The 27,382-nt window shown below is 37.3% G+C and overlaps 1 protein-coding gene across 1 annotated transcript in view; it reads right to left on the bottom strand.

Moving 5' to 3' along the window:
• Positions 1-27,382, bottom strand: part of FANCL (FA complementation group L) — a 48,022-nt gene that overhangs the window by 3,481 nt on the left and 17,159 nt on the right. Inside the window, exons 7-11 of the mRNA XM_070947506.1 lie at positions 20,244-20,312; positions 6,040-6,190; positions 5,076-5,159; positions 2,039-2,084; positions 1,879-1,960 (exon numbers count right to left, since the gene is read on the bottom strand). Coding sequence (XP_070803607.1) covers positions 1,879-1,960; positions 2,039-2,084; positions 5,076-5,159; positions 6,040-6,190; positions 20,244-20,312 — 432 coding nt within the window. The remainder of the gene's footprint in view (positions 1-1,878; positions 1,961-2,038; positions 2,085-5,075; positions 5,160-6,039; positions 6,191-20,243; positions 20,313-27,382) is intronic.

Raw genomic sequence — 27,382 nt, 5'->3', positions numbered from 1 at the left:
TTCAGAATTTAGGGGTGTGAACAAAAGAGCTGCCTGCAATTTTTTAAAGCAGTTACACCTTTTCCCAGAATCAAAGGGGTGGCTGCCATAGTGACCAAACAACCCTACAAACACAGATCCTTTAAGGAAATGCAGCCTAGTATAATATTTTTTTCTACATGTACTCCACTTTTTAATCTGATCTGAACCACCACAAAGTTCATTTTGTAAATACCTGGCAATGCTTGCAAGAGTCTAGGTTGTATCCATTGGGGGAACATTTGCTATGGAATGGAACCTTCAAGGTCATATATGAATGGAGTCAATAACCTATATCCCATAATCCCTCGCACATGAAACAAAGATATATAATTGTTTTGAAATAGAACAAAGTGAAGGAAAAGGAAAATTTCTAAAAGAATCAATAATTATTTCTAAAAGTGAAGGTACTATTAATATGTTGGTGGAAAATAAAAGTAAAGGGATTAAAGGAAGCATGCCTTATTGTGCATGTCTCACATGGGACGGAACTCCTACCAGGAAATCCCATTAAGTTCTAGATTGTTCTGATCGGGCTCTTGTCTTATCCCATGTGAGATAATCACAGAGCTACAATGAAGAACTAGTCTTAAACTTAATTGGTTAAAATACACATTACTGTTTCTAATTAATTGTGTCTTTTAAAGCAAGTTTAAATGTTTTAATCAGTATTTATAAAACTGGTATATGGTAGCCACCATTTTAGATGAGACAGTGTTTTTTTTCTAAGATAATAGATATATATGCATCACCAGAGGCCATCTAGAAATAAGTATTCTTTTTTCCCATTCAGTGTTTTATTTGTATGCAAATTTAACTTTTTGTATTCTTCTTTAATTAACTAAGATCTTTCAATCAGCTTATAGCTTTACGTTTTATCACTCACAGGATGATAAAAACAATGAGACCCAAGGCAGGATACATGGACAAATATTGCCTTTATGATATTCTACTACAGATTTTCTATTAGTAGACTGAAGATAGGAAATCATAGCATATAAAGATTCAAATGGAGCTTTGATTAATCTCAAGCAATTCCTTTCTCAACTGATCTTGATGTATACCTCTTTTTATAGGAAAGGGCATTAGGTGACACGAAAGCTCTCAAATTACACTGACCTACCAATGTGTTATTGCAGAGTGTCACATATAATATGTGCAAGAGATTACAAATTCTTCATGAATAAACAACATCATAAAATGATACTGAGATATTCCAAAATTATACCTAGTCAGAGCATTTACAAACCCGACATTCTACGGGCAAGGAAGAAACCGTATCTTTCCTCATTTTTTATTATTATTATTGTCATTCACTGTGAGCAAATACAAAGAATAAATCTGAATAGGAGGCCAACTCCAATAATTAAGATGCACTTTACCCTTAGAAATTTATGGATTTTTAAAGTCCACAGGCCTTCCTGCACAGCTACCCAACATAAATAGATCATATTTTATTTAGCCTGTTCTCAGAATTTTCCAAAATAGGAAAGAATAAAATGGGCAGTAAATGGATGGAAGAATATGAACTTCTTTCTCTGAGCTTAGTGCACTTTCCCACCTGGAACAGATTTTTAAAATATTTTTGTATTAAATATATTACATTTAAAATTAATTCTGATACCAAAAACCGTATATATATATTGTTTGATATCAGAATTAATTTTAAATGTAATACATTTAATGCAAAAAATACAAAATAACCACATATACATACACAATTCCAAATCTCCTTGCAAGAATAGAGAAAATAGTCCCCATGTACAAGTTGACATATTTTTAATCATCATTTGAAAAATAATTATTTCCAAGTATGTAGTATTCAAGCATGGTGAGCATAAAAAGTATGAGATAACTTACACTTTTTTCTAGAGCTTCTCGAGATGGGAAATCAATTTCTAAAATCTCTTTAAAATTTTTTAATAAACTATTTTCCGGGTTCCTAAAAAAGGAGGAAATACTATTATAATTATGTTAATTAAATTATGAACCAAACATATTTACAAGCAGGTATACTTACCACATATGTACATTGCTATTCAGCTTGATTTTCAACGGATTTACCACTGAAAACAAATTATGCACAAGTTTACATTTTTCACAAGAAAACATTATTTTTCAGAATATCTAATTCATGAAGGAGTGGTGGTTCTATAGTTCATAGTTGGCTGCTTAATTTTGCAGATAATGGACTTATGATCAAGAATGTCTTTTTCATTCATACACAACTTTTCTCATATTGAGTCACAAAGCAGCTGACTTCATAAGACAAGTGATAAATTAAATAATTAAGATAATAATGACATTTTCAATGAAAGGAATATTCTGCATGTGTTCTCAAATTCAAACCAAAGAACTGCACCACTATGTAATTTTAATGCATGTGCATCATGTATGTAACATATCTTTAATATGCATTTTTTTCAGAATCTCTACACAATGTTGTACATGTGAATATGAGAGTTGGTTTGAATAAATTGTTTTCATTTTCAAGAGTTTGCTGCTGCTTACATTAGCTATCAGTTTTATTTCAGAATTATTTGGAGCTGAACTCATCAACATACATATAATGAAAATTTATATAAACAGATATGCACATCTGACATAGACTTAATAATGTGGCTCTAAAATTTCTCAATTTAGATATTTGACTAAAAAATAATTTGATCAAATTTCTGAAGGAATGCTTCCAACTTTATAATATCATTATGAATTTTACGTCCGTCTCAAAGAAAATTAGATAACTTCAGAACATTTCTGCATGAACTTAAGTGGCTTTTTCCAAATTAATTTGGAAACTCCCAAATTCGTACAACTTGTCCCAGAGCTTCACTCAACCAATCTGAATTGAATGGCTATTTTGCTTGAAGCCAAGTGACTTCTCCACATGAACTGGAAATTGTCACTTTTTTCAAGGGTATATTTAGAGGAATGATTTGATCAAATCATCCCACTGAAGTTTGCACAATCCCACTAAAGAAGCACTTCTGGTCTTGATAAAACATCTAGGTAATTTAGTCTTCTCAATTCTGTGCACTTATTGCTGCCTTCACACAAGACCTGAATAATCAATTTGCTTTTGATCTGTCTAATGATAAAAGACAGACAGGAAAAGACAAATATCCCTGCATTAAAACAGAGCTCAAGTCTTCTACAATGGGAACAAGGGGCAAAAAAGGAAAAATGGCCCCATTAGAATAATAAGAACTGTCCCCTGAGAAAAACAATTTTGTGGATAAAGATTGAGAGAACTGTTTTGCATAGCTTACTTTTATTCCTATACGTGTGTGTGCTTTAAAAAATTAGATTCTTGTGGTTCACTAATGTGCTAATTTACAAATCAAGAATGCATTCACAGACCTCTCAACATTTATGACATAATTAATCTGCATTAAATGATGCCAAGAATCACTTCTTGCTTAAAAATATGTTAAGTGCCTTCCTGGGTCATATAAATCATTTAATGATCTAAACAAGTAGCAGATCCTGAGTGGCCTATATTCTGCCTATTTTTGATGCAGGCCCTAGTAATATATTTAGAAGGAGGAGAAAAAAAAGTAGTTCAGAATACTTGGAAGGATTATGGGTTTGACCTAAACATATATTTTAATAAGGATTTTGAATATTATATATCATATATTCCTTACATTGTCCATAAAAAGATATAAAAGAAAAGCGAGAGCCAGATCAATGATAAAGCCCTCTGGGAAGCCTTTGAAAAAAAACGCTTTCCAACTTACAAGGTCTACTTGAAAACTTGGAAAAAAAGTTTGATAAATTAACACTTTTAATTCAACCCAATGGCACTCAGACATAAGCAAATCAGTTAAACCCGACTTACAATCAGATGGATTGGAATCTAATTTGTTGCTGGCAGATTTGAAGGGAAAGGAGCCTGGTTTGAAAATTGCAGGCTGGTTAGAGAAAGGCATGAATTCAAAAGACCTAGAGATGGCAGAATTGATGAGTGATGGATTGGACTTTCTTAAGAAGATTAATGGAGATTGGGGAATGAATTTATTATAGCCAATCAGAAAACAATTGACAAGAGATGTTGCATTTCAACTTGTAGGAAGATTCTTTGAACAACAAATGCTATGGAGTGTCTGTGGAGATTCTCAATTATCCAGGTCGTAATTGTCTCAAAGGTGCTTTTTTCTTCAAAAGGCAACTGGACTGTTTTTTCCTTGAGGAGGAAGAAGAAAATTCTCTTGGATGTGAAGCGAAATGTTTTCTTCTTCTTCTTCATGGAAAAAACAGTCCAGTTGCCTTTTGAAGAAAAAAGTACCCCAAATGTTGTGGAAATATTTAAAGCAGAGATATATGACTTTGGGGAATTAGATACAATTGTTGGGAAAGATTCCAATTAAAACTTTTACGGTAAAGTTTTATCATTTAAGAATCAATTAAGGATATTTGATGCTAGATGGATCAGAGATGATTGTAGGGTAAACAGAGATGTTGAAGTTCATAATATTCTGAGACTGCTTTGCGGGGGGGGGATATTATTATTGCTGAAATACATTTATCAGTATTCAACTGGGGGGATAATATATGTTTGTGTTTTTTATGCACATTTTTCCTTGTTTTGTATAGTTTTGCTTTGTTCTTGCATATTTTTTCCTTTTGCTTGGAGTTTGTATTTTAACTTTGTGAATAAAAATTAAAAAAATAATAATCAAGAAAAGACCTGGACATAGGAATTAAGCATAGTGGCAGGGAGCCATCCACTTCCCTCCAGTCATAATTATATTCCCAATGTTGTCCTGCAGTTCTATTATTACTGTGGCATGAGAAGTGATGTATAACACTTTATAAAACATGTTCTGCACATGACATGTCTGCTATTTTGCAGTTAAATGCATCCAAAACAGTGTAAATTGCTTTATATATTGAATGTTTAATGATTTTCTGAACAATATATAGAGAATTTTATAAAAATTATGCTGATGTTATTCTGTATTGCTTGCCTGAAACAAATATATTCAGTTTACCATACGTAGAGATTAATTTATACTAGCATAAAATATTAGACATTGTAATGTAAGCCATCCTACCATGGTCAGCTCCAAGAAAGTAACACTCAGGAAGCATGGTAGGGTGCCTGGGATCTACCTCTATATTAAGTGAAATGTTGCTTCCTGAAATAGATAGATACACATTAAAGTATATAGCTATCCAGTCTATTTATTTTTTCAAAAAGGCATTATTCTTATTTCTACAAATGTTGTGCACAGTATACCAAAACTACAAGAATTACAATTCCACATTTGAATTCAAAATACTTATCTACCACTTCTAAATCTGTATGTGACAGTGACTAGATTTTAGTAACTTAGTATGTAACAAGTCCAGATTGACTTGACCTATCTACCTACTTCCTCTTTTTTCTTTCTTAATATTGATTATTTGAAGTCATTTCTCAATTAGATCAACTAGACATATTTCAGCACATTTGAAATGCATGTATTTCTATAAAAATACAGTAATTAAATATAGTTAGTTCACATATTCACAAAAATTACATGAGGGGATATATTAGGAAACTTTTCCTTCTGTACTATATCAGCTGATCTGAAAATGTAGCAAGTATGGTATATGTATATGTCTTCCAAAATTAAAGTTTTCCTGAAAATAATAGTTGTAGCTTAGTTTCAGTGGACTAGAGGGGATAAAACTTGTCCAAGCAATACAGGAGTGGGCAGTTGTCTATAACCTTTTTTTTTTTTAAAGACACATCCCACAAAAAAAGTAGAATATAAACCAGCTGGAAGTTATGACCCAGTTTGAGAAGCTGTGTAAACAGTTGTTATTACTATTAGGATTACTAACTATACATAATACATAAAATATAATACCAGGGAGAATGAGAGGTTTCTTCCTCAGTGAAGTCATAATCTAAATTTTGACGTTATGTCTAACAGGAGAAAAAAGGTCCTTTTGTAGAAACATGACTTCTTAAAGTTTTGTTTAATCCTTAACCACTAAAGTCCCTAAGCAGTTGTCTTTTTTAATTCCTACCAATTGCAATCCTTCGCCTTGTGGAGCTCCTTGTGGGTTTCTCTGGCTCAAGGACCCAGGTCTTCTCATCAATTTCATCTAGAACATCCCAAAACTCCTTCAGTGATTCTAATGCTGCCAAGAACTGACTGTGAATGCTCAGTAAGGAACTCTAATATGGAAGGAAATATTATAAGTGGCCTTTAAGAAAGCAATACAGAAGTACAGTTTATTAACTGTTTCAACTTTTCAAAATCCAGCACACAATTATAAAACACATATATATTACAATTATACATAATGCATACATGTATAATTATATATGTATATTACAATTAATCTTTTAATCCCTTTTTAAAAACATTCACTTTTTAAACCTCTTTTAAAATATTTCTTCTTTTTTACATTTAAACTTAAAACTATTCATAGTACAATCATGTAACAAGTAGGTTCTTTTGTATTTAATGAAGAATCCCTGTGAATTAATAAGGAAGTAACTTGCAGCTTTATTTTTGCAAAGCACCTTAAAATTATTCACATGCAAAATTCCAAGTAATTTTAAATGCTAAAACAACTAAAAAATGTACTGCAAATCCAGTATGTCTCTATTTAAACATGTAACAATAATTGGAGCCTATTTTTTCTAATTTTTCCTCATGAAATCTAACACATTTCTAAATAAACAAGAGATTCTGAAATCCAGGATTAACCAGGGGAAATTGTATAGCATGCACATCTCCAAAACAGAGAACACCAAACTTTTCCCCCCAGTTACAACAGAAAGAAGCCTAGTGTTTTAGCAGTGGAATGTGTTTAATAAGCAAAGCAAAAATTATACTTTTATGAGGAATATACAAACATGGATCTTTTCATCCATTTTCTTCAAAATGTCAAAAAAAAAAAGTTGTGGATGGTATAAAAATTGCTCAGGTGAGTTTTTAGGATTTTACACACTTGAAAATATTTTTAAAAGGAAGGAGAGAGCTTGAGTAAGAACATGTTGGATTTATTCTCCCTGCTGTTATTAAATTATATTAAAGTGAGAAAGCACTTAAGCAGAAAAGTGTGAATACTGCCAATCTCAAAATGTAACGCTTATTATCTTTAAAAGCATTTTGTTACTTTTATAATACCTGAAGTGATATAATAGTGTCAGTCACTTAACCAGATCTTACAGCATAATATCTTCATCTTAAGTACTATTATTTCCAGTATTTTAATAATTTTCACACTGTCTTGGAATGTGATCTTTTGTGCTCTGATGACACTTAAATTAATAGCATAATTTTCTGGTACTTGCAACAGTTGCTTTCCATTTTGATTTTTTACATTTTCCTACCTCGTATACAGACAAATCCTTTTAATAGCCATTTTTATCTTTTTCTTTAGGGAATTCAAAGGAATTTTTAGTAAAAATAAAGAGACACCAAGGGATTAGAATTTTGAAATCCAATTAATTTTAATACTAATTGCAATTTTCCAGTGATGTTCCTTGAAAGGTAGCAAAATCTTAGAGTGATCTGCTCATCTGATCTTATTTGCATGTTTCATTGATGTTGTAGTTGCCTTTCCATATGCATAGCTGAATCTCTATGTTAAAAACATTTACACTACTTTGTCATGCAAATTATAAAGAATTTATTCCTAATTTTACACTTCAATTAGATCGTTTCTGTACATATTCCCTTTAAATAATTTACATGTGTTCCATGGCAAGAGATTCAATAATGAAATAGCCAATCTGCTGCCTCATGATTTTTAAGATAAGATTGTGTTATTTACTTAGCATATTTATAGTTACCCTGTAACTTTATCTCAAGGCAGTGAATAAACTTTGATATACATTGTCCCTCCCACTCAAACTAATATGAAAATAACTATATGCATTTCTCTAAAACAGTAGTGCTAGTGAAGCTCTATTGAACACATTGTATTTTAAAATAAGGCACAGGAAGAGGAAAATCCATAAAATTTGGAAGATAATTCTAGAAAAGGTATAGACATTTCATGAATTCTTAATTTTATTTTTATTTTTTTATTTTATTTTAAATTTCTATACCGCCCTTCTCCCTGAGGACTCAGGGCGGTGTACAGCCAAAATTAAAAAACATGCAGTACAAATATTAAAAACAATTAAAAGATATATAAATTTGGCCCAATTAAAACTCACTACCAATTAAAACATTTAAAAATTTCTTCTTAAGCCAGCCCGGCTTGCTTGAAAAAATGGGTTTTAAGGGCACGGCGGAAGGCACTGAGGTCTTGGATTCTCCTTATCTCTGGGGGCAGCTGATTCCAGAGGGTAGGTGCCCCCACAGAGAAGGCCCTCCCCCTGGGGGTCACCAGCCTGCACTGTTTGGCTGATGGCACCACGAGGAGGCCCTCTCTGTGGGAGCGCACGGGTCAATGGGAGGTCGTCGGTAGCAGCAGGCGGTCTCGAAGATAGCTAGGCCCTATGCCATGGAGCGCTTTAAAGGTGATAACCAACACCTTGAAGCACACCCGGAAGACCACCCGGAGCCAGTGCAGCTCACGCAGGAGCGGTGTTACATGGGAGCGCCATGCTGCTCCCGTCACTACCCGCGCTGCTGTGTTCTGGACCAGCTGGAGCCTCCGGGTGCTCCTCAAGGGGAGCCCCATGTAGAGAGCGTTGCAGTAGTCAAGGCGAGAGGTGACGAAGGCATGAGTGACTGTGCACAGGGAACCCCGATCAAGAAAGGGCCACAACTGGCGAATCAGGCGAACCTGACAAAAGGTCCCCCTGGTTACAGCCGTCAGATGTTCCTCCAAGGACAGCTGCATATCCAGGAGGACTCCCAGATGCGAGCCCTCTCTGTGGGGGCCAACGACTCGCCCCCAATAGTCAGTGATGGAGTCAACTGACTATATCGGGATGCCAGGAGCCACAGCCACTCAGTCTTGGAAGGGTTGAGCTTGAGCCTGTTAAGAGAAATGGAGTAGATTGCTAGAGTAGGATAAAGAACTTTTCTGTTCTTTTTCTACTTCAGGACATTCTGCTCCATTTAGTGTATCTGCATGCAGCCCAAAATTCTTTTCTCCAATAATTTCAGAGCACGCAGGATCCTATATCCACTTTTTTAAAAATTCCCCCCAAAGTTCTAAGGGCATATTGGTAAGAGGAAGAAAATGTTCACCTGTATGTTAAACTCAATGGTAAGTAAATTTGAGAAAACAGATTGGTTAAGGCATCAGACTAGAAACTGAGAAAGGTGAGCTCTAATCCTGCATTGGGCAAAAGCATACTGGGTGACCATTTATTTTTTATTTTATTTTATTTTATTGAATTTCTATACCACCCTACTCCCGAAGGACTCAGGGCGGTGCACAGCCATGAAATAAAACACATAGATATACAAAATTTAAAATCGAATAAAATGAATTAAATAAATTTGGCTGAATTAATACCCATAATTTAAAATACCCATATTTTAAAATCCATTAAAATTTAGAATTTACACTTAAAAGGGAGAAGATTTAGGCGAGGCCAGCTTGATGAAATAAAAGCGTCTTCAACTCGCGGCGGAAGGTGCGCAGATCCGGAATCCTCCGTATCTCTGGGGGGAGCTCATTCCAGATCGTCGGTGCCCCCACAGAGAAGGCTCTCCCCCTAGGGGCCGACAGCCAACATTGTTTGGCCGACGGCACCTGGAGGAGCCCCTCTCTGTGGGAGCGTACTGGTCGGTGGGAGGCTGATGATGGTAGTAGGCGGTCCCGTAAGTAACCAGGTCCCAAGCCATGGAGCGCTTTAAAGGTGGTAACCAGAACCTTGAAGCGCACCCGGAAGACCACCGGGAGCCAGTGCAGCTCGCGCAGGAGAGGTGTTACATGGGAGCTCCATGTTGCTCCCATAACCACCCGCGCGGCCGCACTCTGCGCCAGTTGGAGTCTCCGGGTGCACCTCAAGGGGAGCCCCATGTAGAGAGCATTACAATAGTCCAGACGAGAGGTGACGAGGGCATGAGTGACTGTGCGTAACGAGTCCCGATCTAGAAAGGGACGCAACTGGCGAATCAGGCGAACCTGATGAAAAATCCTCCCGGTCACGGCCGTCAAGTGCTCTTCTAAAGACAGCCGTGAGTCCAGGAGGACGCCCAAGTTACGAGCCCTTTCCGTGGGGGCCAATGATTCGCCCCCAATAGCCAGCGATGGCGCCAGCTGACTATATCGGGACGTCGGAAACCACAGCCACTCGGTCTTGGATGGGTTGAGCCTGAGCCCGTTTCTCCCCATCCAGATCCGTACGGCCTCCAGGCACTGGGACATCACTTCAAGGGCATCGTTGGGGTGGTCCGGGGTGGAGATGTACAGCTGGGTGTCATCAGCGTACAGATGGTACTTCACCCCGAAACCACGGATGATCTCGCCCAGCGGCTTTACATAAATGTTGAACAGAAGGGGCGAGAGAACCGATCCCTGCGGCACCCCACATATAAGGGGCCTCGGGGTCGATCTCTGCCCCCCTGTCAACACAGACTGCAACCGGTCAGAGAGAAAGGAGGAGAACCACCGTAAAACGGTGCCTCCCACCCCCAACCCTTCCAGCCGGTGCAGCATGATACCATGGTCGATGGTATCAAAAGCCGCTGAGAGGTCTAACAGGACCAGGACAGAGGAACAACCCCTGTCCCGAGCCCTCCAGAGATCATCAACCAACGCGACCAATGCCGTTTCCGTGCTGTACCCAGGCCTGAAGCCCGACTGGAACGGATCTAGATACGACGCTTCATCCAGGTACTGGGGTAGCTGTCGCGCAACCACACTCTCAACAACCTTCGCAACGAAGCAAAGGTTGGAGACTGGACGATAATTAGCCAATACTGCCGGGTCCAGGGAAGGCTTCTTGAGGAGAGGCCTTACCACCGCCTCTTTCAAGGCGGCGGGAAAGACACCCTCACCCAACGAAGCATTTATAATCCCCTGGAGCCAGCCTCGCGTCACCTCCCGGGAAGCCAGCACTAACCAGGAGGGACACGGGTCCAACAAACATGTGGTCGCGTTCAATCTACCCAGAATCCTGTCCACGTCATCTGGGGTCACAGGATCAAACTCATCCCAGATAACAGTCTCAAGACCTGTCTCCGTCACCCTCGCTGGATCTATCCCGTCAGAGTCCAGACCTGCCCGAATCTGAGTGATTTTGTCATACAGATACTGAACAAAATCCTCGGCTCTTCCCTCCAAGGGGTCCTCCCGCGCTTCCTGGCGAAGCAGGGAGCGGGTCACCCTAAACAGGGTGGCCGGGCGATTATCTGATGACGCAATAAGAGCAGTAAAATGAGTACATTTTGCTGCTTTTATCGCCACTAGGTAACTCCTAATATGAGATCTTACCAGTGTTCGGTCAGATTCAGAAAGACTAGCCCTCCAACAGCTCTCTAGGCGTCTTTTCTGGCGCTTCATCTCCCTCAGCTCCTCGGTGAACCAAGGAGCCAGGCGAGATCGGCGCCGGGTCAGAGGCCGCAAAGGCACGACTCGATCCAGGGCTCCAGCCGCCGCCCTATCCCAGGCGGCCACTAGGTCCCCAGATGAGGCGTGAGCCAGAACCTCCGGGATTGGCCCAAGCTCCATCTGGAACCATCTTGGACCAGTGACTCTCTTAGCCCTAGGAAGAAAGCAAACCACTTCTGAAAAACTTTGCAAAGAAAACTTGTGGGGGCTTGTCCAGGCAGTCTTTGAGAATCAGACATGAATGAATAGAATGAGAGAGAAAAAACCAAAAAGTAATCCAAAGGCAGAAATCTGAAGCAACCCTAACTCTTTTCTTAACAACCAATTCTTATTTTATGGAACACGAGACCTGGGAATCTTTAAAGAATGCTGCAAAAAACAATTGGGTTACAAGTGGAACATTACAAGAATGGAAGGGGGAAATTTGGCAGGAAGATTTTTTTTTTCTCCTATAAATGCAAAGATGATTAGAATAAGAGCAAGAGCTTCTGGAAGACAAACTATATTTAAATCTTAAAAAATAGTCTGAAGTTGCCATTTTTGAAACTGATTTTCAAAAATTTAGTTTTTATGAATGGTGATGGGACTTTGTTTCCTAAAAAAAATATGAAAAGCTGAAATAGATGCCCTACTGGTCCCTTAAAAAACAACAACATTCATTTCTTCTTCTCCCTCATCATTATCTCTCGAGAGAAATAACTGACATTAAACTATAACTAGTATTAAACAAAGCTGTAGCAGCCACCACAGGATAGGAGTTGTTGCCTCATAAGGATCCCACACTAACATTAGTATCCTCTATTTTGGGGGTTGGGGAGGAAACACACAGGTGAAAGTTTGGTTATTTTGCCATCGAAGTTCAATACTGGTATTATTCCAGTATGAGATCAAAACATCAAACCTGTCACTAGAAGGCAAAATCATGAAATTGCATCTTACTTATAGTAGCCCTGTCATGCAGGGGATTCAGTGTAGAAAGCAATTATATTTGGAAGAGTTAGCAGTAAAAGGAAACCAGGCCACCAAAAATACGATGGCTGGAACACCATCAAAGCTGACACCATCCAGAACATAGAGCTGTGATGGCGAACCTATGTCATTGTGGGCACGTTTGCATTGCCCTAGCTCAGCTACAGCGCGCATGTGCATGCACATGCCAGCCATCTGATTTTCGGGCCTTCCACGCCCACTGGAAGTTGGGAAATGGGCCGTTTCCGGCCTCCAGAGGGCCTCCGGGGGGTGGGGAACACCATTTTCACCCTCCCCAGGCTCCAAGAAAGCCTCTGGAGCCTGGGGAGGGCAAAAAATGGACCCACGGTGCCCACCGTGCCAAAAGCGGGGGGGAGTGCAGGGGGGTCGCAGGCGCATGAGGGGGTCGAGGTGCATTGAATTATGGGTGTGGGCACTTGCGACCTTCCTGTGCTCCCCCCGCTTTTGGCACGTGACGGCAAAAAGGTTAGCCATCACTGACATAGAGAAACTCAAAGAAGTTGTACAAGATCAGAAGATGTGGAGAGACCTGGCCCATAGAATTGCCAAGAATCGGGCAAGATTGAATGAATAACATCATTATCACTTCAATATGCTGAGGATCACATATGTGGCTCAGGGGACATGTTGCACATCACTGATTTATCTTATTGCAGGTTTAATAAATCGATATTGCTTACTCTTTCTTTATATTAAAAAACTAGAAAATCATGTCATAAAATTTTAGCACTTTGAATCTGGAAAAAATTCACATATAATTGGCCAACATGGATGTATGAATAGATGAAGTTTTAACATCATGTATATCTCTGCTTACTTGAACCACTATCATGTTGGGCACACACTTAGGGCCCCAGGCTTGACCATGGAGTCAAGTGTTTAAGGCCTTCTGGAAACCAAACATCACCAATCTAATCCCCAAAAGAATGATACAGCGCAGATACCCCTGCTGAAAAGAGTGTGGACATTGTCAGCTGACACCCCTTAGCAGATGGGAGCTGGACCATGCCCCTCCTGCCAGACTGGATGGGGTGGGTACAAAAAACAGGCAGGAGATGGTCTGTCAATTTACTTGGATTTTTAAAATTTCTTTAACGTATGCTCACATTTCAAAAGTTATAATGGAGCTGTATTTATTTTATTTATTTATTTATTTATTTTAAATTTATATACCGCCCTTCTCCCTGAGGAGAAATGCACTCAAAAGGATCATCAAAATAATTAGGATTTATAGCAATTCCTGTCTGAGACAAGACAAGACTGGTTTGAACTAACAAATTCACACTCCTGCATGTTTTCTATTTGTTCAGCTCTTGTCCACCACCACCATCTTTTCAATTTGGTGCCCTTCAGAGATGCTGCAATTGCAGTTCCCAGCATGGTCAAAGGTTTATTGGCTCAGTTTCCATCAGCATTTTATAAGCGAACAATTACCTTGTATGATAATTTTGTGGGATTTAAAAAAAACTCTTTTATTTAAAATTTATACTAGGAAAGTCTCCAACTATGTAGAGGCCACTCTACCATATCTTGCTTCCAAACTGATTGGCATATTACTAGATGAATGACTAATTTAAAAAAGTATAATATTGAAAAGTCTGCCTTTAAAAAACAACAGCTTTTCCATCTAAGCTTACATCAAAAATCAATGCTAGGAGATATACCTGCTATTACCAACGTATTCATTATTCATATTCATAATAACATCTTAAACAGCATTTGTGCTTCACAATCCATTAATCTGTAAATGCTTTCATGTTTTGCAATAATTCTTTTGGATACCAAGCCACATAACTTAAGGTAAAAGACCACTGACAGAAGCTTATATGAAAATATTCTTTTAAACTAAATAATGGTGCAAAAGACTTACTAGATAGGAATTATCCATTACATTGGTTGGAACACTAAATAAAAAAACAAAAGAAAACATACTATACTAAACAGGTCCAGAAGAATCCAGCAAGAATATGGATTAGATAACCCTCAAGATTGCTATTAATTTATTCTTTTTTCACATTTGCTTGGAAAATTATTTCTTTTTGTCATTTACTTGAACTGGAACCCTTTCTCCAGTATTTCTCCTGATTCACACGTTGACCAAAAAAATTAGTACCAGATTTCAATTAAACATCTCCGGCTGTCAAACATGTTGTATATATTATTGATTTAATATTCAATAATTTCACTGAAGACTTAGTCATCAAAGGTAGAAATCCTCCATGCTTCTTTAAAAAATACAGTATTATCTATTTTAGTAGAACTAATCTGACTAAAAATTCAAAGGAAAAAGCAGTGCCTTAACCCATGAATAAATACCTGCAGTAATTGGACATGTTAAAAAATGAAATAGACAGCAAATGAATTTTGCTAATTAGACAAAAGAAAGTCTGTAACTGAAGTAAGTAGTTGTACTGGGACTTGTCACTGGAAAGCTCTGTATATATGGCAACTGGAACAATGGCAGCAGCCTTGCCCTTGGTACCGATTTCTGACTATTTTAAAATGTCTCCTCTGCACCAGAATCCACTGGCTGCTGCTGATCCTGCTGTGAGACACCTGCACTGGCTACTAGGCTTGTCATGATGCACAAAACCCTACCATCTTCAGCTTGACATTGTGCACGTTATAATTATTCATCCAAATGAATATGTCAGAGCAGCAGCAGCAGACCTCTCATCAGAGCACAAGAAAAATACATCAAAACATTATCAACCCAGCAGGAAGACAGGGACCATAAGGAAAATTACCCATTTTTAATACAGACGCCATAAAGCCATGTCTATTATTATATAAAAAGCAAGAGGGGGGAGAACCACCATCAAGCTTTGAGTCCAAAAGTACTGGTAGAACACAAAATGAGAAACAGATGTTAGGGGGAAATCAATTATTATATCTGAAATCTATTTAGATTCTCTTAAAATAAGTTCTGTGCTAGTATTCAAATTTTGACATTTGTCCTCTTTGAGTTAAGGATCCTGTCAACATTTTCATTAAGATGACCTACAATTGTTAGAATTAAATACCCATCAAATGTTAGAATATATATGCTGAATATACATAATACTAAGAAAAAATGAGAATCTGCCAACGAATAGCTCACTGAACATATACAAATCTTTTAATTTTGGGAAAAAAGTTAACCTGTGTATCAGTTAATACATACATCCCTTTGGGCATAAGCAATGCTGCGCAAAGTGCAAAAAAGAAGTAAGAAATAACAAAACAAAAATAAACACAACTCATTACACTCACTTGTTTTCACTTATTTGATACTTATTCATTCCTTGCAACAGACCACACTTTATCTATTATCTTTTTACTAGCATTTGTCTAACTTAAAAGTCTCGATTTTCCCATCTTTTGCCAATTTCTACTAAGATAGACAAATCTATCTACTTGCTGTGTTTTTTGCTGTTTACATATAACTTGCAATTGTTCAGTCACTTTTCTTTGTCAAATATGACTACCTTGGTATTTGATATATTAGTTTTCAGATTCCTTCTCACTGTGTCCTACAATCTATCTAATATTCACTGACAATCATTCCAGTTCTTTAACCAACAATGTGGAATCGTTTATATATGAATGGAAGTTTCCCTTACTGTGAAATACTAATCTCATCTACAAAATTTAAGTGAAACGACTACTGCAAATGATCTGGACAACATGCTCTTGATAATACACCCGGCCCTTTGGATAAACTGAGACAACTGTTTTCCAAACACATTCTTCCCAGTTCTTCTGAGGTGTAGTCCATTCCCTGCCAAAGCCCTTCCTGTAGGTAATCTAAACCATGGTCTAGGAACCCAAAGTTCTCTGTACGGCACCATTTCTTGGGCCAGCAGTTTACTTCTAGAATCCTCTGCTCCCCCATTGGATGATGACCTTCCATAGGAAGTACAGATGAGAACTTAGTATGTCCTTTTTGTCTTTCATGCTTAGCTGTTCGTAAGTCCTTGATATTGTTTTCAGGCTCTTTGTTGTGTCATTTTTCCCAACATGAAAGAGTAGAAAGGCATAATTGGTGAGCTTCATTATTTTGGTAAGCCTCTCTGCTACATCTTTGTACCTGGGAGACAACATACCTCCCTTGATAGATTGGTCTGGTCTACAAATTGCTGATTTTGTTTCTTTAAAAAGTAAGTCACTTATCACCAACACATGCCATTTTTTCTTTGGGAAAATCTTGGCTACTTTCCTTCTTGCTACTGGAATACTTGATAAAGTCCCTTCTTTATATGCCTGCATGTTTTCTTCCAGGGAGAGGATGTGAAATTTATTACTCAACTCCAGTAGGGCTGAATTGGATTGGACTAGACAAGAGTTTTCTCAATTTTTTTGACATCTGAGTGACATGCTGCCTTCTATCTCCCGACTTTCTTTTTCTGGGTAGGTTTTATTGGCAGAGAATCAAATTAGCTACTGTACATACCTCTCAATCACAGTTTGGCATAAGATTGAACCAGCATCAGTCACTCTAGCAGATGACTTCTGTTGGGAGTTGGAATGTAGGAATCTTGTCTCCTCCTAGTACTGTTAAAATTCACCATCGTTTCTAATATTACTAATCATGCTATTTTGCTAGATTATCTATATGTAATATAGGATCTGAAAGGACTATTACTGTATGACTCAACTTGTACCTCAGTTAACAGTAGTGAGAGAACAATATGGATGCCACAGAGTTTGGCTCTCTTCCTACTACTATTTAAGAGCTAGTAAGAGAAGATCATGTATTGTTATACAATCAGTATCATTAATATGGTAAGGTTACCCAGTTATATTTCACCAACCAGATGAAGCTGGAAATGTTTTAAGTATATATCTGCTTTTTGGAGATTATAAATCTGGACAGGCAAACACAAGCTTAGCTAAATACCAGTAAGACAATCTACAGTTTTGTCCAAATGAACATCTTGGTTCAGAATGGCCCTAATGATAGCTCTAGGTAGGGATGCCATACTAATAAAGCTTCATGTCTTTGACTTTGGGGTAATTCATAACTCATGGATCCTATTGGAACAGCAGGGGAAAGCTATAGCTGGGGTGGAATATCTTACCTACATCAGTATTTGATAGAAAATGCATAACCAGGATGTTAAAAAGTTGAGACTTTAGTGTAAAGTAACACCAACACTCTGTCACTATTCTGGTTAACAAGTCTAATTAAGGTTTTGAGCTACATGATGTTATATAGGTTGGCTCAGAACACTGTAGGAACCATCTTCTCAGGATGAAATGTATCAGGCTGATTTGACTATGAAACGAGGAAGCACACAGGGTCTTGTAGCATTTCCCAAGAAATCATGCATATTCATACTATTTTTGGCAGGCTAGGATCTCCACAGACTACCTTGCAAGTCAATATATTGTTGCCAACATCCTACCAGTTAGGAAGTACATGCAGTACATCAATACACACCAACTTCTTATTTGTTGAACATGGTAACGAACTATATACATAATGAATACTTTTACACAGAATTAGGACATAGTTCTTATTTTTACCAATTACAAGTCAAAATTAAACAGCTTGCTTTTTTATTAGAGTGTATTTGTTCAGCTTATAAAATTAATAAGAAAACTTTAATGAAGATGTTGAGGCTTTTAAAAAAATGAATGAGATTATCAGAGGTTTTAATAGATCCTGACATAAATATTCACAAAATTTACCTGTGTAAAGAATTTTTTTCAAATTTACATTAATATAGTAAGGTAAAGGTAAAGGTAAATGTTCCCTTCGCACATATGTGCTAGTCGTTCCTGACTCTAGGGGGCGGTGCTCATCTCCTTTTCAAAGCCAGAGCCAGAGCCAGCGCTGTCTGAAGACGTCTCCATTGTCATGTGGCCAGCATGACTAAATGCCAAAGGCATACGGAACGCTGTTACCTTCCCAACAAAGGTGGCCCTTATTTTTCTACTTGCATTTTTTATGTGCTTTCAAACTGCTAGGTTGGCAGAAGCTGGGACAAGTAACAGGAGCTTACCCCGTTACATGGCACTAGGGATTCGAACCGCTGGACTGCCGACTTTTCAATCGACAAGCTCAGCATCTTAGCCATTGAGTCACCGCGTCCCTGTATTAATATAGTAGACAGTCTTAAAGCTTAATGTACTATATTTTGCTTAGAAAACAGATGCTACTGAATTAGAAGGCTGGTTACATCAGGAAAAAGAAAGAAAGATTATCCAGCTTTGAAGCTACAACCAGGTTAGAAATTTAAGGCTCTGTTGGCCAGTGGCATAGGCTTGATACCATAAGTGATTGTGAACTAGAAAGCAAATAAGGTGAGTAAATTATAATTGGCTTTTTCAAGAAAAAGGGAACTACACTGCCAATTGTCCATTGATTAGAAATAAAACCCAACACATGGTTTTGGAAATTTGGGTGAGACAGTGAGCATGAATTATTGTGTAATTTTAACATTCAGTATCTTGAAATTTCATATAGCACACAGCCACGTGTTTCAGCCTTTATTTAAAAAGTATGTGTGCATCAGGGCTGAAGACAGATGAGCTTTTCTGTTCTTGTGCTGCTCTCTTTATACCGATGGCGTAAGAACAATACCAAAAATGTTCATTATACAGTATATGAAAAGGATGGAAAAATTAAGCATTTTGCATTCTTGCCAGAGGGGGGCATCCCATCAGCAGCAGATTTTTAATTGTGTGAAAATAAAGTATGGTTTGCAAGAATCTATCTTTAGCAACATTTTCTACCAGGATAAGATATAGTATTCACTATGTCATAAGTAATTTCTGATTAGCTGTATCTTGTAACTATTTCTGCCTGTCTCAGGTGTATCTTATTAAAGGTTCCAAGTCATCTTTATATATTCACAGAATATTTCTAAAGCCACCGCAATGCTTGCTGAGGATTTAGAAACTGTGATATGCTTGCATTCAAGTCATCAGACCTATTAAGAAACAATGAGAATTTCCAGTAAACTGCAATTAACTTGAACAAGAAACTGCAGAATCTGAATTACCATAGCCTTAGAAGCAGAAATTATATATTGCTAAAGTGCTTTCTGAACGTTGAACATCTAACTGGTAGGTTGTCAATAGCCCACATACACTTTAATCTGTTTTGCCCCAGAAGTACATCTTGTACTATCAGTTTTTATTACAGCTTTCAGATTCTATGTACATCCTCCTTTATTTTTGTACAATTCAAAGCAGCATATCTTCTGCAACCCCCCACCCCTCCCGCACACACACAATGAGTAGCCCAAAGTCACCCAGCTGGTTTGCATGCCTATTAGAGGGCCAGAAATTATATCTTCTGGGTTTCTGGTCTAGCACTTTGGCCACTACACCAAACTAGCTCTGTGTCTCAGATTATACCCGTTTATTTTTAGTAATATTAATATGAGATTGGAGATAATTTTGTCACCACAGAATAGGATTTAGAAGTAATGTTACACTAATGAAACAAAAGTTCAGTAATCATTTGGCTTGTGAATAATTCCTATTGAACACTGTTGGATATACATCCATAAGATTCACTGGAAGAAAAATTATTTCTTTCTTTCAATTTTATTTTATTCAAAATGGTGAATAATTGACATACAAACATACTCTTAAACCAGGAACTCATTTTATGGTTCACTGGGTACTATACCATTTATATTACATTCAAGATTAATTTAATTGAATTATTAATTCATAAAGTAGAAATTGTTTAAACTGTATATTAGATATGAGCCTAACATCTTCTAAAATACATACATACTTCACAAGGGAACAAATGGATGCTTGCTTACCTGTGGAGTCCAGGAAAAAGAAAACTGAACTGGTAAGTCAATAAGACAGTCTGGTTGCTCTCTGGGATACTGACACAGAAAAAAAAAGAACATCCACAATGTTTATTCCTTATGAGAATTTTTTGCAGAAAAGCAAACAATAGATTGAAATAAACACATTACCTCTTTTTCATAAACAAAAAAGAAAAGCCATTCTAATAATAATTAATTAAATTTATATGCCACCTGATTCCCAGCAACTTCTAAAATACTGTATAAAGAACAAAAGGATTTTTCCAAATATTTTCCTAAATGTAGGAACATATTATTTAAAACTATTTTGTTGTCAGGAAACTGTTGGTCATTCAAATTTTAGATTCATCTGTAAAGAATTTCCTTATAGTTGGATTTCTATAGCAGTATTCAGAATTCATCCAATTCTAATAAAAAACACATTTTACATGGTATTTTAAAGTTGCTATTTACCAATTAGAATGAAAAATGTTTCCAATGTAAATAAAAAAAAACTGAGTTGTCTAGCTTCACAGAAGCTATCATTCACACCCTACTACTGATTTCATTATGTGCATGTCTGTGTATATGTACATATGTGTGCATACATGTGTGTATTCACACAAACACACACATAGGCACACACACACACATTTTCTCTCTCAAAAATTCTGTTCCAACTGATATGAGCTCTATACATTGAAATGAGCACAACAGCAGCAATAAAACAAATATGGCCAATACTAAAATAGATGCATTGATTAAAATATCGATACTTTACTAATTTACCTTAATAAAACTCATTATTAAAACTCAGAACATCTCATATGTTTAGAGAAACCAAAGTTAAATATAAACACAATTTAAATCTTCCGAAATAAATATACCCAAATCTTGGATACTTGCCACCTACTACTTTGAATAATGTACTATTCTACTTTGTTTTTAGTCTCCCTAAATTAATTCAGTAGTAGACCACATCCAATTGACTTTTATGGTAATGAACCTGTTTCTCTGGAACTTTATATCTGCCTCTGGTAATCTCCCACTGATTCTTCACACCTGCTCCTCATCTAGGTTACACTCAAATTTATTTTCATTTCTCTGGCTACTTGGTATTCAAATTTGCACTTATATTTTATTATGTATACTATGTTTTATGTTCCCTGCTGTACTTTCCATTTTAAAAACAAAAGTTTTATGGCTTGCAAAAGCTCTTATGCTTTGTTGTTATGATATTTTCAGTCAGTTACATTAATAACTTTTGAACAAGCAACAAAATAGAAAATGAGTGATTAAGGGAATTCATCTGAATCACAGATGAGAAGCCATATACCATTTTTTTCCTCTGCAAACTACTTTTTGGATTTGGAAAAATAAATTAAGTTACTTTAAATATCTAAATCTTGTGGAAAACAATACTATATTTAAATAAGGAATCTGAATTTTCAGCCTTTCATATATTAAAAAAAAATCTTGACTAAAAAAAGTATGGCAATAAATTGTGTGAAAACCTGTAGAAAATATAAATTTGGTAGTAGATAATTCAGCAATATAAAGGATTTGTTCAATTGGAAGAATAACAGGAACATTCAATGGAATTTACTGTTTATTAAAAGTCCAATAATTATAGTTCGAAACTACAGATCTTGTTATTGGTTACTAAATAATACAAGAAACTACAGATCTTGTTATTGGTTACTAAATAATACAAATATCTTACATTTCTTCTGTATATATTATTAATTTATTTATCCAATATAATTACATGCACGCACACAGACACAGAATACATATGGCTCGTGTGTATACCTATATATTTTTACAATTTACTTACATTTCTTATTGTACTTGCAAAATTTTCCATAAAAATAACTCTTGATGATAAAAATGTTGTAAGAAAATTAGTAGTTCCATATGTCTTTGTAAGTTCTACTTTTAATTTAAGAATTACAATATTAACTACCATTATCAAATATGAATCCAAATATGTAACCAACATGTATATCATTCAGACATTCCAAAGATTAAAAAGTAATCATTTCAGTTAGTATCATTTCATTCTAATGTAGAATTCTATAGTATCTATTTCTTTAAAGGAAATAAAACATACAATATTTTTAATAATCCATCCACAATATTTCAAAAATATCATTTAAAGTACTGCTTCATTAATCAAATGTTATTTTGTCTCATTTTACTAGTATCATGCATATCTGAAAATGTTTTATTCTAAATATTTTTATATTTAGTTTCCCAATCTGCAAAATATGAAAGCTTCCTTTTGAACACAAAATATTTCTTTATGCATATTAAAATTGCATTGGCTATAAATGCTGCTAAAGTAATTTTTGCTTTCTTCTGAAACAGTGTACTCCATAGGCAAGGTTAGCTTCTCAGTGAAATCTGCAGTAAATAATACTAGAAAGAAAAACAAGTGGTAAATGTTAAAAACTTAAATGAGGTTTTAGTATTAAATAAAAGGGCTTCAAATATAGTGCCCCAATTCTAATCAGTGAATTCCTACTTCTGAGAAGTATGGCATGAACACAACTCCCTCATCTGCCCTTAGAGCAGCATAATGTAAACTATTTGTTACATTAAAAAATAGTTTCTTTCATTTTTCTTCCCATACAGACAATCAATGCCATAATTGTATTTATCAAATCATCACTATGGAAAGAGGGAAATAAAATTCTATGTACTCTCTTCACATTGTGCATGATTTCATAAATCTCTACTAGGTTTGTGCCTGTAAACTGTGTGTGGAAGGTTGGGGAAATCAGCATAAGTTAATAGAGGAGGAAGAAGCAAACGGCAGAATTGTATCAATTTCCTTTCTAAATCCACATAAAGTTATTTGTTCCATTGAAGAAACATAAAATAAATAAGAGATTCCCTGAATTGACATTTTATAATTTTAGAATACTTTAAGACAAGAGGGTATTTTAACTTTATTGATTTCAGTGAGAATTCAGTTTAACATATGCTTAAATTTCTTTTTTGAAATCAATAGCCCTTGAATGTATTTTACTTTGGCAGAATTGTCCACAAAAAAAAAATATTGCTTTTGTTTCTTTAAATAAATGTAACATATGAATGAACTGCTCAGAACATTTATTACATAAATTACTACAAATCAAATTCCCATGTCATCAAGCACACGTTTCATATATTAATTTTCTCCAGTGGCAAGTTTAAATGCCAGACACATTTTTAAAAAGGACAAACACAATTGATCCTTTCATCACTATAATCTTGTGAAACAGAGTTGATTGATGATCATGAGTTTCAACTAGATACTTGCATAATCTGTTCTTTGCAAGCTGCAACTAAAACAACTTTCCAGCCAATATTTTCATCTTGGATAACATAAAACAGAGTATAAAAAGAAACTGAATTTGAATGTTCTTGGTTTAAGTACTGTTTTGTAAGTACTGCCTCAAAAGGCATAGACAGCATTTTAAACTTTATTCCATAATATTTAATTAAATGTACATAAACACATCGAATTAACTTAAAAGATTTCATTAAAGATTTCATTCAAGTGTTTGCTCTTCATATTACTGATTAGAAAAAAAATTATATGACAAATTAAGATAACTATTTCATCTGAAAAGCACTATAAAGTGCTTTCTGCAGCTGATCTAGACTATAATCCTACCCACAGTTTTGCATTTATGAAGTTATCTAAAACCAAGCCTCTGCTTTGTGAGCATGTTTAGTTAATAAGGCTATCATAAGGCTATCTATTTATTTTAAAGTATTTGTAGACCACCTCTACTCAGATTCTGGGCAGTGGGGAAAAAAAGGCTTAGCCTAACTAATGCCCCATCTCACCCCAAATTAACATCAAAGCCACAAAGCTACCTAGCTAGCCGTGATAGCGAACCTTTTCGGCACCAAGTGCCCAAAATGGAATGCACGCATGTGCCGGAGCACCGGAAACCCAAAGACCAGCTGGACGATGTGCATGTGCGCCGGCCAGCTGGTCTTCGCGTGCTCCGGAGCATGCGCACATCGGCCAGCTGAACTTTGGGTTATTGGCACTCTGGTGTGCACGAAGACCAACTGTCCAGTACGCATGTGAACGCTGGAAGCCCAAAGAGCGGCTGGTAACAGGATGTGTGCCCACAGAGAGGGCTCTGTGTGCCACCTCTGGCACATGTGCCATAGGTTCACCATCACAGAACTATAGTAACAGAAGTAGTCATGGTTGTGGTTAGAATATCTAAGTAGAGGCTGTAAAAAAGGTTCAATGGGACCTTTGTAAAAGGTGTAAAAATCTAATGGTAGATTTGGAGCTGGGAATGCTTCTGGCAACAGTTTCCAAATATAGTTCTTTGGTGACTCGAAGATGTAGAGGAAAATTTGGAACAAACAGCTAAAAAATCCATGCAGAAGGATAGATTGTGAATAATCAGTTGAAAGGTAGCAAGCTGCAAAGCGGTCACTACCTGGGGAATTCATCATTTACTTATTGGAATAGTGAGCTTCTCTGACAGGTTTTAATGGGTTGTTACAGATAGTAAAATGTGGAAGGCAAGAGTAAGTGTGATTGATAGTGAATGATGGGAAATTGAATATTGTCATGATGATTGTGATTTTATTTTATGGTCCCACCAGTTCTTGCTTGTAGGCAAATGGTATCTCTTGCAGATCTTCTAATGCACCATAGTTGCTACTTTGTCATGTCTTTGTTTGTAGTCAGTCTATAATCTTTTTGCAGCAGTTAACCAGGTGGTCCACTGTTTCTTTAGTTTCCTTGCAGAAACTACAATATTGCGGTCTAATATTGTTATTAAATTTATTTACTGCTCATCTCGCAATCTATGGCTGTGTGATCAACAATGGCAATCACTACATTGTTTTCTCATTGTTTTCCCCGAGTTACCTTTGTTGCTTCTGAAGAACAGCCAAGAACTGGCTGTCACCTCCATCATTATCCAACGATGTCTTGGCTGGAAATCATTTCCTGAGGTGTCCAGCGGCCCTTTTCAATCTCTTTTCCATAATTTCTTTTTCCAACATCCATCTCCCCATTTGTCACATCCTAACAACTTTCCCTGCAATACATCCTCTGATGTCCCATACCTTTTCAACTCTTACTAAAATTCAATCTATTTTGTAACTTGCTAAGTAAAATTATTTATTTATTTATTTATTTTTTATTTTTATTTTTATTTTTTTTTAATTTGATTTATATGCCGCCCTTCTCCGAAGACTCAGGGCGGCTTACAATGTGCTCACATTTGTTTGTTTGTTTGTTTGTTTGTTTGTTCAACTTGTATGCCGCCTTTCTCCAAAGACTCAAGGCGGCTTACAATGCATTTAAAAACCATATATAAAAACATTAAAAATTAAAACATTAAAAACAATTAAAACCCATTCACACCATTCATGGTCGGATCTCGCCAGATCACAAGAGTGAGATCAACGGCCCCAGGCCTACCAGAAAAGCCAGGTCCTTCACCGCTTTTCAGAAGGCCAATAGGGTGGGGATGGTCCGGATCTCAGGAGGTTCCAGAGAGCTGGGGCAGCCACAGAGAAGGCCCTCCCCTGCGGGCCTGCCAGCCAGCATTGTTTAGCTGACGGGATCCGGAGGAGACCAACTCTGTGGGATCTTACCGGTCGCTGGGAGCTATGTGGTAGAAGGCGGTCTCGAAGATAACCTGGCCCTGAGCCATGTAGGGCTTTAAAGGTAATAACCAACACCTAGAATTGTGACCGGAGACCAATAGGGAGCCAGTGCAGCTCGCGGAGAATTGGTGTAACGTGGGTGTACCTAGGTGCACTCACGACAGCTCGCGCGGCTGCGTTCTGGTCCAACTGTAGTCTCCGAACACTTTTCATGTACAGCGTGTTGCAATAATCTAACCGTGAGGTGACAAGGGCATGAGTGACTGTGAGGAGAGCCTCCTGATCCAAGTAGAGTCGCAGTTGGTGCACCAGGCGAACCTGTGCAAAGGTCCCCCTAGCCACAGCTGACAGATGTTGCTCTAATCTTAGCTGTGAGTCTAGGAGGACACCCAAATTGCGAGCCCATTCTGAGGGGGATAATTTCTCCCCCCCCCCAAACCAAGGATGGACAATCAACATAGTCTTTAGGAGGCAATACCCACAGCCACTCGGTCTTGTCTGGGTTAAGTATGAGTCTGTTGACTCCCATCCAGACCCTCACGGCCTCCAGGCACCAGCACATCACATCCACCGCCTCACTGAATTGACGCGGGGTAGAGATATACAGCTGGGTATCATCAACATATTGCTGACACCTCACCCCTCATATCGTCGGATGATCTCACCCAGCAGCTTCATATAGATGTTAAATAGGAGGAGAGAGAGGACCGAACCCTGAGGCATCCCGCAAACGAGGGGCCTAGGGGTCGACCTTTGTCCTCCTACCAACACCGACTGTGACCGACCAGAGAGATACTCCACTCCCTTAGTCGTCCCAGAAGTATACCATGGTCAATGGTATTGAAAGCCGCTGAGAGGTCAAGTAGCACCAAGATGGAGAAATGACCCCCATCTTGGGCTCGCCAAAGATCATCCATCAGTGTGACCAAGGCAGTTTCCGTGCTGTAGCCAGGCCTGAAGCCAGACTGAAAAGGGTCTAGATAATCCGTTTCCTCCAATGACCGCAGGAGCTGAAGTGCCACCACTTTCTCTACAACCTTTCCCACAAAGGGTAGGTTGGAGACTGGGCGAAAGTTCTTTAATTCTGCTGGGTCCAGGGAAGGCTTCTTGAGGAGGGGCTTTACAACTGCTTCCTTTAATGGTTGGGGGAAGGCCCCTTCCCTCAAGGACGTGTTAACTAAAGCCTGGAGCCAGCCTCGTGTCACCTCCCTGCTGACCAAAACCAGCCAGGAGGGGCACGGGTCCAACAAACAAGTGGAGGAACTCAATTGAGCCTCTGATAAATATTTGAAATCCAACAATAGAAATAGAGAAACCTAATTCTCATATCAATCTAGAACACTGCCTAGATGAGATCATTAATTCCTCAAGCTAAATCCAGAATTGACCCTTGGTACCATTAGCTCCTTTCTATTAGAAACCTCTATGTTTCAATTTTGCTGAATAATTTAAATTGAAAACAAAAGCAATTCTTAAGATACAAATGATTACATATGATTATTCAATAG

This window comes from Pituophis catenifer, unplaced genomic scaffold (genome assembly GCF_029215685.1).
Source record: "Pituophis catenifer annectens isolate HBS135680 unplaced genomic scaffold, rPitCat1.0.hap2 SCAF_1, whole genome shotgun sequence".
Classification (NCBI taxonomy): Eukaryota; Metazoa; Chordata; class Lepidosauria; order Squamata; family Colubridae; genus Pituophis; species Pituophis catenifer.
This window is presented reverse-complemented; position numbering and strand designations above follow the sequence as displayed.